The sequence below is a fragment of the Acanthochromis polyacanthus genome, chromosome 5, assembly GCF_021347895.1.
Source record: "Acanthochromis polyacanthus isolate Apoly-LR-REF ecotype Palm Island chromosome 5, KAUST_Apoly_ChrSc, whole genome shotgun sequence".
NCBI lineage: Eukaryota > Metazoa > Chordata > Actinopteri > Pomacentridae > Acanthochromis > Acanthochromis polyacanthus.
The window spans coordinates 16982273-16994913 of NC_067117.1; the positions used below are offsets into that span (position 1 = coordinate 16982273).

The window sequence follows — 12641 nt, forward strand, 5'->3', positions numbered from 1 at the left end:
CTGGTTTTTTCAAGAGCCTTTAAGTGCGTCTCTCAGCAGAAAAAGTTTCATTGGACACACATGCACACAGAGGACAGATGGCACCGCCTTTATTGAAGGACAACATGATTGTCACGAGGGTGAAAAAACATCATAGCTGTGCAGGAATCTTGACTAATACTTCTACATGTTGCACGTGTATTAACGCTGACAAAGCCATTCGTCTAACATTGTGAAACCGTCTAAAACTCCAGTTAAGTGCTCAGTCCTCCACAGATCAGGCAGTCCAGCTATACACAGGATGAACAAAGTGCAGTGGTTACCAAGAGACTCGAGCTTCACTGATCTTCATCCCGTGTTTTTTCACAACGTCAAAGACAACATGCATCATCACTGATTTGCATAAAGTATCAACTGACAACAAGTCCTGCTGATGAGGTGGATACTTGAAAGAAAAGAAAAAGAGGTATGAGGTAAAATCGTTTAAACTGCCGTTTACTGTAAAATCTGTTACAAAACAATTACAAAAAAACGAATCTGTCATCAAGATAAACCAACTAATTCACTCAGGTTTTACTATAATCAATGCATCTCTGTCAAAAGCAGCTGAACAATGGAGAAGCTAAAGAGGCGCTGAGTGCATCATGTGCTGAGTAACGAGGACAGTGAGGGGCCGTGTCTGATCAGAATCATTCTTACCACGTTTGATTTACTGATGATAATCTGCTTTACTCGGTGAATTTAATCAAACACAGGAAGTTGAATTGGGTTAAAACGTTTTTAACTCTAACTGGAGCAGTCTGGGTGTGTGGTGGCAGCGGAGCGGTCGGGGAGTGAACCGTTGGGTTTCTACACCAGTCTTCGTCTCTTGCAGTCGCGCTCCATCTGGTCTTCACACATGTTGGTGGATGCACCCAGAGGAGACACTTGGTTCAGCATGGAGTCGTCTGACGCCTGACCGAACAGGGCCATGAGCAGAGCAACGCCGAATCCTGTGGCACGCTCCCCCTGTAAAGACACACACACAAAAAAAATGGGTCAGATTCTAAAATTCAGTGTTATTTCTTTGAAGTCACTCCACTATTACCTGTTCTATTCTGGCTAGTGTGGCTAAAACCTTTGGTCTAAAGCCCAGCTCATCATAGACATTAGTAGAGTTAAGCTCTTAAACATACTTTTGAGACAGTATAAAGACACTAACCCTCGTGTTGTCCTGTGGATCAAAACTGACCCGTTTTAAAGTTTGAAAATGTGGGAGGGAAAAAAATTCACAGTGAAACTTCTGATTTCCACATTTTCAACATTTTTTGGAAATCTTTGAACATTTTTTGGTGGAAAAAAGAAATGTTAAAAATGTTCAAGAACATTCACAAAAAAAAATCTACCAAAATCCAGCGAAATTTGCTGGATTTTGGTAGATTTTTTGTGAATGTTCTTAAAGAAAAAATTAGAAGTTTTATTGATATATATGTAATCATTTTAGATATTTTTAGGATTTTTTTGGAAGATTTTTACTCATTTTTTGAAAATATTTACTAGAATTTTTTGCCGCACTTGGGGGATTTTAAAAAAATTAAAACTTATAAGGGAAACTCTGAAGGAATTATTGGAATTTTCTTCCTGAAGGTTTTGCACATTTTCAGAAATTTGGGGAATTGTTTTGCTGAATTTTTGGAAACAATATTTTTTGGTGCCTGTAAATGAGGACAACGTGAGGGCTAATGAGAAGCTTCAGTACAGTCAAAGTCATTATGAGCCCTGTTCTTTAGACTAACAAGACAAAAAACAGGGCACCAGGACACCTTAGTAATTAAAAAAAAAAAAGGTGTGGAAATTAAAAGACACTCAAATAAAATTATCCCGACAGCTGTGAAGGAATTCAACCTAAACATGGCTCAGTGTTATAAATAATGGTGTTATTGATAAGCCAGGTGTTTCTGTTAAAATTCTCCCTGGTTCAAAATTTAATTGTCATTTCCATTTCTGAGAAATGTCATTAAAGTGACTAAATTGAAGACATACAAGGGAGCTGAGGGAGAGATACTTGGGGGCTTCAGGGAGCAGCAGCAGCACAGACAGCCATGCTGGAACTCCAGAAAAGTAAGGCGAGTCATTCCCGTAAGAATTTTTTCTTTCCTGGAAATTTTCTTCTTTTCCTTGAAACTTACATGGAAAATTCCTCAAAATTTCCACAAAATTCCAGGAAAATTCCCATCAAAGTTGCAGAAAAATTCCCATAATTTTGATGGAAAAGTCTTGGAAAATTCCTATAAAATTCTTGGAAAATTGCTGGAAAAGTAAAATAAAGTCGCCAGAAAAATTCTCGAAATCTCAAAATAAAATTCCTGGAAATTTCTCAGAAAACTCCAGGAAAATTTCCTTGGGCTTCCCATAACTTTCCTGGAAATTTTCCATAAAATTCTTGGGAAATTGCCAGAAAATTCCAAGAAAAATTCCATAAAATTAATGGAAATTTCCCATAAAATCCATGGAAAATTTATTTTAAAAATTACATAAAATATCAGGAAAATATTGATAGAACTTCCAGAAAATTCCCAAGAAAAATTCTCATAAAATTCCAGGTAAATTCCTATAAAATCCCCAGAAAATTCCTATAAAATTTCCAGAAAATTACCCACAACATTCCAGGAAAATTCCCATAAGATTTGATTAAAATATGTGGAAAATTTCAGGAAAATTCCCATAAAGTTTCTATAGAATGAAAAAAAAAATCAGATAAAACTCCAATAAAGTTCCCAGAACATTACCTTAAAAATTTTAGGAAAATTCTGTGAAAAATCCATGATATTCATTTTGGGAAATTCCAGAATCAGAATGTCTTATCATTTACTTTACAAGAATTGCAATAGACTGGACTCCACATGTACAATATCTTCCAAGTGCCCAGCTATCTGACTAATAATTGAACTGCTTATAAACTGTGCCGGCTCACCTGCCTGAAGTAAGAAAAGTACATTCTATCATTGGCTGTTAGATCCTGATTGATCCGGTCTGCACATTTATAGGTTTGCTATTAATCATTTGTTTATTCGTAGTTCCTTGACCTATAATACTCTGTCCAATTTTTCCACAGATGACAAATATCAAGAACACTTTCGCTTCAACAGATTGATGAAACTAGAAATGTTACACAACTGATGTCTGAAAAGATCTTCTGGTGTGTGTTTTTAATCACTGGCCAGACTCATTGATTTGGTCAGGGATTGTCAATTTGCACTTATCTATAGATGAAATTATTTTCAAATCTATTTTCATGGCACTACAGTCACTCGTTTTGGCAGCGTTCACACAAGACTATTTATACACCTAGTTCAAGATTGCTTAATGTAGAATTTTTCATTCAGCTAAGAGGGCAGATGAGGTTTCACATCAGTGTTGTTACCAACTTCCTTACACATTGTGCTGACTGTCTTCCTTCAGGGTACTGAGTCTTTGGTAACAGTAAATACTGTGGCTAATTTTATAACACAAACAAGAACATTTTCCAAAGCTGCTGTACTAGTTTTAATATATATGCATAAAACTTTGTAGTGAATAATGTTAAGTTCAAGTAGCTGACAGCAGTGTGTGCTTAAGTCTTAAGTTTATATGTCTTTGTCAGAAACACTCAGGTCTGCAGCTGCATTAACATACGGTGTGATCTAGGGTACTGATGCACTGTGACATCTAATCTGACACTCCTTTGTCCACTTCCGCTCATTCTAGCATAAGAAATGTCTTGTCAAGCTAGCTGCAGAACAAAAGAAACATTCAATGGCCCCAAGAAGTATCTGGATACGTGAAACACATGTATGAATTTAATTTCATTTACCCACGAAATATCAAAAGGAAATGTTAGGAGTTTTAAATGACAGAGCACAAGAACACTTGTAAAACTAAATATTCCACAAAAAGAACACTGCCAAGCTTTACATGAACAATTACTATACAGTTCTAAATAAAACAACATATTTGGACTTCCAATGACATTTTCAAAAAAGACCACACAGTGTTTTAGCCTCTGGCTTGTCATCCTTCACTTTGCAGAACTGACTGGCACCATATGGATAATGAATAAATAATAATAACCAACTTTGAAGAGTGGAAGATTGATTTATTGCAGATTTGACAGAGTGACTGTTGTGAAAAAAAAGACGCTCTGAGGTCACTACACTTGTCTTTGCTGTTTTTGCTTTTACTTTTAACTATTCAGTTATCATAGTGGTCGCATGAAGTTGGTACTCTTCACATAGGCGTCCCGAGCAGAGTCACCGCAAGTTGACAAGCTGATCATTTGTAGTATAAATTATCGCTTTAGAGTTCTGCTAAATGTGTTCTTCTATGGATCAAATAGAAGTGCATCCAACGTTTTATGAAATAATGGGATAGTTAACTGGTAAAACACCCAGTGAAACATCCACTTCGAAGTCCTGATTATTACCCAATTCGCGCCAGGATTAAAATGATATCACAGATACTCACAGCATGAACGGGAGAGGCGATGTCAACGTGGACCCAGACTCCAGGCCAGTCAAAGCCCAAGTGGGAACCAATGAAGAGCCCGGCACAGGAGCTCTGAGCGTTCTCTCGGTCCTGTCAAAGCGCAAGGAAAAGAAGACGTGGCTCAGCAAATAACTTAAGTCACTAGACAAATATTCTACTTTTACAACACATCAGTATTACGGGCTAACCAGCTTAGCTTATAATAGCTTTATAACCAGAAACCCAAGTATTCTATTCTGGTGATGTAGCATGTTACAAATGTGGTGTATCGCATTTAGGAGGCTTTTATGGGTGTCAAAAAAGTCAGTGAACATTCAGGTAAACATGAATAGCAGATTGTATCAGTATTAGAGAAGCCTAGGACTAAATGATTTAGAGTGGGCGATACATAAATATATGCAGTAATGCTTGTTGTGTTGAAAGATTTGACCACATTGTCAAAAACTAAAACAGCAGACATTTAATGTATATTTAGATTCTATTTTAGGTACTTTGTAAGGACATATTGTTTCTGATTTTTTTTTCTTGGCTCTAGTTTTAATTTTATGAATACAATAATGTTTTTTTTCACACAGTTTAGTTTTAATTAACTATAATAACTATGGCAGATAACTACACTTATTATTGCAGTTATTCATACATTTATATTTGTATATTTGAAGTAGACAGCTACATTTTATTCTAATTTTGTGATGCGGCTGATTTCCATTCATTTCGTCATGTGTTGCTTCAGAGGAATCTGGGGTTTGTCACTCACAGCCACAGAGTTCTTCATGTCAGCCATGGCGGAGGTGAACTCGCTGAAGTGCAGCTCGGGGCAGTAGACCAGAGGGTGGGCGAGATCTCCGCTGCTGCGGCCTGCGCGCACACATGCACTCTCCCACTGCTCACTGTTGGTCATCACAGCTGCATGGTACTTCCCTGTGGAGATTCCCTGAACAACAGAAACAAAAAGGTTTTAGTGACAGACACAGTACCTGTCTGATGGTCCAAAAACATTTGAGTCTGTTGATTTGTGCACTCGCTGTGGTTGGTTTAACAACAGTTACCCACCTGTGCACCTGTAAGTGTGGCCATATCCAGAACAATATCAGCAGACAGGTCCTTGCTGGCATACACCACTCCATCAGCCAGCACCAGCCTGCCCTCTGCATCAGTGTTGTTGATTTCCACTGTCCTTCAGAATGAAAGAGATAAATGATGAACATTTAATACCACAGTTCTTGTTCATCCTGTTGACTTGACTTGTAAACTGATACCAGACACGATGACAGCAAAGGCAAAACAAGCAGCATGTACAAATCAAAACAAGTAATCTATCAAATACACCTCAAAGTAAATGATCGGTTATAATTTTTTTTAAAAATGTCTCACTTTCCAGAGTAGAGAGTGTGGATATCATCAGGCCGTGTGGCGATGGGCCCAACGGCATTCTCTGCCAGACAAAACACTGCATGCAGGTTATCCTTAAAGCCCTGAAGCAAACAGAGGGGAGAGTTTGGTTGAGAAAACCTTAGAGCTGCACACATACAGAGGAAGCTGAATGACAGCTGATTTTTGGATCTCTCAAGTGGTGTCCTCACCCGTTTAATAGTGGCTTTGAAAGCTCCCAGGATGGCAGCAGCACCGCCACAGTCCCTCTTCATCCCTGGCATTGTGGTCTAGACAGGAAAAATACAATACTATTTATTTATAAGGACTTCCTTTGATCTGCCGTGTAGCTGTAATACTGCATCGTTATCTGCACGAAGCAGCACAGTGACCTAATAGTCTATTTAAGTATTTACACTTAGAAAAACTTTTTAGCCCAACTGCTGCATGTAACAGCAACTGCATGCAAACAGATTACTGAGAATAGGCTTAAAGCTGATCTAATAGATCAAGGGTATCAGTGCGTGCAGGTTCCAGGTTTGTTAAAACCACCAGGGAGCTGATGAGCTTTAGCAAAGTCAGCAGACTGAAAGGTGTACAGTGATTGGTCCAGACTACACAACACACTGTTGAAATATCTGCCATGTTGTGATGCTGCAGGTGCAACATGGGAGATGTTTGATGGTGTGAGCCGTAGAATAAAAAATCATCAAATGTCACGAAGCGAAGATTAACGCGTCCTTCAAAATGTATTATCTAAATGAAAATATTACCCACAAGCTACCATCATATATCAAAATAACATTTTTGTAGATATGTTTGAGTGCAGGCATGCAGGTGTCATTTTTTAAACTTGCTTATTAGTATGCATTTGCACGACAACATCTACGATCTGTTCTCCATAGAAACATTGGACATACCTTTCCCTTGATGCTGAGTCCACCGGTGTCGTAGACGATGCCTTTGCCCACCCATGCAATGGTTTGGGTCGCTCCATCAGGTGTGTGGCTCAAGACTGCTAATGCAGGAGGATGCTCTGCTGCCTTTCCAACACCATAAATACCTGACAAGGTGGACAGAACAATAACAGATACATAATCTGAACTTGCAATGATCAATCTATACAGACCGCAAACATCCTTTTAGAATCTAGTTTCTCAAAGTAGAATGTAATAAAGAATAAAGTGACACTGGCTTTTACAAAAACACTAAAGCAAAGGTACACAAATTTATATTTAGACTTGCAAACTCAATTACATATGTTCATTGTTAGTGAATGGAGAATAATTCCTAGAATAATCTGCGGAAGTCTTTTTTCAGGAGCCAAATATTACTCAGATAACTGAAACTGTGCAAGTGATTTGCCTGATATTTTTTCTTTTTATAATAGCAGCCTAAGCCGTTTCTCACAGGAAAGCAACAGAGCTACATGATTTTTAATGCACATTTAGTAAAAAACGCCACACACAGCAAATTAGGAGAGTTGTCAGATTATGAACAGACATCTCTGTGATACCTCCAAACCCTCTTTGTTTCAGTTCCTCTCCGCGAATGATGACTGGAGTGATTCCAAGTTCAGCCCCCACAGCCTTGATTTCCTGAAACAGAAACGGATGCTGGTGATGAGATGCCATAGCAAAATATATTCATAACTGTTTAGACAGATCGCACTATTTTAACCATATCTATTTAGCTTTTATAAGCTGTATATAAACAGTTAATAAATGGCAGCAATGTAAAAGTAAACATTTTTAAATGGCAGGTATTATGTTCCCGACACAACCACAGTTTATATTTGGAAAGATAGTGCATTTAATAACCACACTGATTTGAATAAATTACATAAAGCTGCTTTATTTGATTTTGCACAGCTGATTCCTGACATTGCCGGCAAACCTTCAATTTAACAGTAAATCGCAAATAATTTCTCTTCACATAATAGTGTGTACAATATGCATAGCAAAAGTATTAACTGATCAACTAAAATCATATTTCTACCATAATGTAGAGAATTCTGTAGTGGATAAGTGTCCGTTCATATTTTCACATACATCCAAGAAGTGGTCTGTGTTCATCTCATTGCATGGCGTGTCCACAATGCGAGCTGCCAGCCGAACTCCATCAGCAGCGTTGGAAAGACACTAAAGGAAAGGAAGGGGAGGAAAAACCTTCAAGCCAAAGCAGACTGCAGCTAACAGGCAATACGGTAGTTTAAAACATGCTATTTCTAAACTGTGTTTAAAAAAAGAACAACTACGAGCCAAAACTTCTAATACCTCGAGTTCTGCAGCATCCAGAGGATTGTTGTCTTGCCCGACGATCACAAACTCCACAGTCACGTGCTTCTTCTCTGCCCTGCGTGAGGATGTGGAGCGGCGAGAGAAGATGGGGAAGGCCCTGGCGATGGCACAGGAAGATGGAAACACATCTGAACGCTCACACACCATCTGGAAGGGCAAGAGACACCCATTTGTTAGCAACTTGGAAACAGAAGATGTCTTAACTCTGGAAGACACAGATTTTAGAACCACAGGACTTCCAGAGAGAAACACAAAAGGACAGCATCAGTGTTTAAACAGTAGCTGTAGTTACACATCCGTAGCTGAAAGCGCTCTCTGACCTCCCTGAAGGAGCTGAGGAAAAGAAAATTGATTCATTTCTCCATACACATTGATTACAAATTACATGAAAGGAAACAAACAAAGTTCAGATGAAGTAACTGACCACAATGCAGCGGTTATTCCCTCCTGGGAGGCAGGAACGGACCAGACGGGACACAAAGTGGGCAGAAGACGGGCTGTTGTGCCGGCTGACCCGAGAAGGGAGGGAGGCCACTGCAGCATGGTTGAGGTACAGAGGGCAGCTGTCTGTGGGGTTCGGGTTCAAAGCGCTGAGAGCCGCCTGCCAGATCTGAGAAAACAGCAGACATTCTGGTTCACTACAAAGAGAATAAAGCTTTTTGCTGTTTGTTATTCTCTTGGTAAACAACTTTAAAATCCTGCACACCATCAGTCACTTGTACCGACTGTGATTCATTTACAAAACGAGTATAAATGATCAAAGGTCTCCGGGATATTTTATGGTGTCATTACCTGAGCTGAAAGATGTGGGGATAATTCCAATTTTTCTGACAGATATTGTGGTTTGGTTTGATCTGACTTGCAATATAATATATATGCGCATATATGCGCAGTGTCAGAGGTTTACCACATGAGATGCAGTCAAAAACATGCCTGTCACACAAGGAGGACAGCAGGAACTTGTAAACTCATAGACAGACTGGTTAAACCTTATTGTACTGCCTAAGGTCTGTACTAAGTTACGATTTGCTAATTCTTTGTTTTAAATTGGGATTCTGAATAAATATCTTAAAGGTTTTCAGCCCGAGCAATAATGCTGTGCAAGTTTATGATCTGAAACAATCTGTATTGGCGGGTTTCTGTCAGTGGATAATCTTTAAAATGGAAATACCATTTGTTGTCATATTTAACATTTCACTGCTCTTGTTAAGGACAGAACTGAACAGCTAAGCAACAGTTTTGTAACTTTTCAGCAGTTTAAGTGTGTATGTGCAATGTTTGGCAGCACTGAAGCAATTTCAGGTTGAACATTAATCACTCTTACTCCTAATGAATGCTTTTTTTTTTTTCAAAAGTCCAAAATGAGAAGGAAATCGGACAGTATGCGAGTAGGATGTCACCTTTACCAGCTTAAACATAGCAAAGACCTTTAATCCTACATAAGTGACAATCATTTTAAGTGGTCATTGCTGACAAACACTCAGAAGCTCTTTGAATGAAGGACAAGGAAACCTTTGCTTGGCCTCACAGACTCACTCTCCCAGTCTCTCTTTATAGACTGGCTGTTACAGTTGCACAACCACCTCTGAAGACTTAGCACGACATAGTGTAGCACACCGTATACAGCTCCATAGGGTGCCACAGGAGTATTTTAGTCCGAGTCTGACCACTGGAACCTGTCAGAGCCCGAAACACTCAGCAGAGCACCTCGAACATCAACAGGATGCCAAACGGTATTAGACTTACAGCACTAACAAGGCCACTATTCTGTTATAGAGAGGAAACAGACAACTCTTGAAGCTACGAAACGGAAAAAAGGACTTTAATCTAAGTTGTGTCGGAGAAGTAAATCATTGCCGGAAGATGGATAGTACCGCAAAGTAACAAATGTGTTCTAGTGTCATGTTACTTAGGTACCTTAACACACTTAACAAATGTACGTTACAGTGACTGTAATTAAGTTTTTTCCTGACTAATAAAAACAAATACACTGCCAACAACACTAACGTCCCCTTCGTATTGTTACAGTTACAATTAGCCGAATGAGAAACTTACTTAGACAAATATCATACATCTTCGGGACTAGTTAACGTTAGCTAATTGTGTTGTAGCTCTGAGATAACTTAGCTGCGTTAGCTAGCGCTAACTTTGGCTAGCCTGGAGCTAACGTTAGCCGTCAGCCAGCGATCGTTACCAGTCACAGGATTACCTCTTTGCTAACGACTGGCTGCAGTTTTCCTTTGATTTGGCTCCAGTTCACTTGCTGCAGGTTGATCTGCTGCCCGATAATCAGGACAGGACGGTTCTGTGGCTCCGAGTCGCCAGCAGAAGCTTTGAACTCCAGCACCACGTTCGCCATTTTTGCGAATGGCTGAGATAGCAGGCTGTCAATGATGCTAAAGCGGACTGACCGCTGTCTTTCAGCGGTGCCGCCCGGACCGGCGACGGCAGCCGGGAGGGACCAAACGGTTTTTATCCGCTTAGTTTATGGAGATTGTAAATAAAATGGGATATTTTATCAACCTCTACCGGCGACCAGTAGGAACGACATGAAGTTAATTAACTCCCCTGTTGTCTTCATTTATGGGCACCAAAAGATATTGTTTCTTTGCCTGAAAAAAAAATCAAAAATTCAGCAAAAAATTTCCCAAATTTCTGAATATTTGCTAAACCTTCAGGAAGAAAATTCCAATAAATCCTTAAAAGTTTCCCTTAAAATTTTTTTTAAATCCCCCATAACCAGCAAGAAACATTCTTGTAAATATTTTTAAAAAATGAGTAAAAATCTTCCAAAAAATCCTAAAAATATCTAAAGTGATTACATACATATCAGTAAAATTTCTAATATTTTCTTTAAGAACATTCACAAAATTAAAAAAACGAATTTCGCTGGATTTTGATTGATTTTTTGTGAATGTTCTTAAAAACATTTTTAAAATTTCTTTTCCAGCAAAAAATGTTCTAAGATTTTCCAAAATGTTGAAAATATGGGCATCAGAAGTTTCACTGTGAAAGTAGATTTCCCCCTCACATTTTTAAATTTTAAAGCTGGTCAATTTTGACTAGCAGGATGACACAAGGGTCAAATAAAGCTTCTATGTTTTTTAACTGTGTAAAACAAACATTAGTCATGTCAAGATCATATTTTTGACTCTTCCTTTACTCTCATTTAGTGTTCTGTGCTTTGTTTAATTGTTTGCTTTTTGTCTGTGTAATGCTTTGCAGTTCTTTATTCAGTTCACACCATTAATGTAAGTCAAATGAAACAGCATCCCTTCTGTCTAAGCCATTAACATACAGTAAATAGAGGTGAGTGTACTCCTGTGCAGTATCGCTTAAATGTGAAATTATTCACAATTGTTCAGCAATAACTGCATTCTTTCTAAGTTAACAAATATTTCTTCTCATAAACAATCAAAAACAAGCATTTTAAAAAGACTACATTGAAAATACAGGCACAGAGTTAGAACCACAATGCAACAAAAATCAGTGCATCTGTTATCACTGACAAGTTTAAAAACCAGTGAAATCTGAGACAATTTTCATGCGAGCTTATTATTTCATATAATGTTATTATGATTATCACAGGACATAAGGTAATGGATTGAGGGTGTTTTAATGTAGACTGGTGCAGTGGCTCTTGTTTTTGTTTAAACTGTTCTGAGCCGGTTGCACAGTGCCGTAGTGGTGAGCACTTTCGCCTTGCAGCTAGAAGATCCCCGGTTCAAATCCCGGGGTGGGCCTGGGATCTTTCTACATGGAGTTTGCATGTTCTCCCTGTGCATGCGTGGGTTTTCTCCGGGCACTCCGGCTTCCTCCCACAGTCCAAAAAATATGCTGAGGTTAATTGATTACTCTAAATTGCCTGTAGGTGTGAATGTGAGAGTGATTGTCTGTCTGTATATGTAGCCCTGTGACAGACTGGCGACCTGTCCAGGGTGTCCCCTGCCTTCGCCCGAGTTAGCTGGGATAGACTCCAGCACCCCCGTGACCCTAATGAAGATAAAGCGGTGTATAGAGAATGGATGGATGGATGATGGATATTTTTGGACTGTGGGAGGAAGCCGGAGTGCCCGGAGAAAACCCACGCATGCACAGGGAGAATATGCAAACTCCATGCAGAAAGATCCCAGGCCCAGGCTGGGATTTGAACCGGGGATCTTCTTGCTGCAAGGCGAAAGTGCTAACCACTACTCCACTGTGCAGCCCCAGAACAAATCAGTAAACCATTACTGGATTTGCTGGGTTTTATTCTATAACGTAAAATTATACCCTTTCGCTGAAATCTCATCAACAATCCACTTTTTTTTTCTACTTGAAGAACCTCAGTGTAATTCAATCACATCTACTTCTTCATGTATATATAATATTAACAGTATAATGTATGTCGTCATACTGCAGCCTGCTGCTATTACATGTAACAATGTGGAGTCAGTAACAGATGGACACAGTCATTCTATAAGAATAAAAAAAACATTGCAGAAACCA

The 12641-nt window shown here is 39.0% G+C and overlaps 1 protein-coding gene across 1 annotated transcript; it reads right to left on the minus strand.

Moving 5' to 3' along the window:
• Positions 1-65: 65 nt before the first annotated feature.
• Positions 66-10619, minus strand: npepl1 (aminopeptidase like 1). Its single transcript, XM_022197431.2, has 12 exons — positions 10363-10619; positions 8578-8763; positions 8130-8300; positions 7905-7994; positions 7370-7451; positions 6774-6916; positions 6066-6143; positions 5857-5957; positions 5536-5659; positions 5240-5416; positions 4462-4572; positions 66-987 (listed from the first exon to the last, which is right to left on the minus strand). Exons 1-12 carry the CDS (start codon positions 10510-10512, stop codon positions 829-831), a joined length of 1572 nt encoding a protein of 523 aa, XP_022053123.1. The 5' UTR covers positions 10513-10619; the 3' UTR covers positions 66-828.
• Between the last annotated feature and the right edge of the window lie 2022 nt (positions 10620-12641).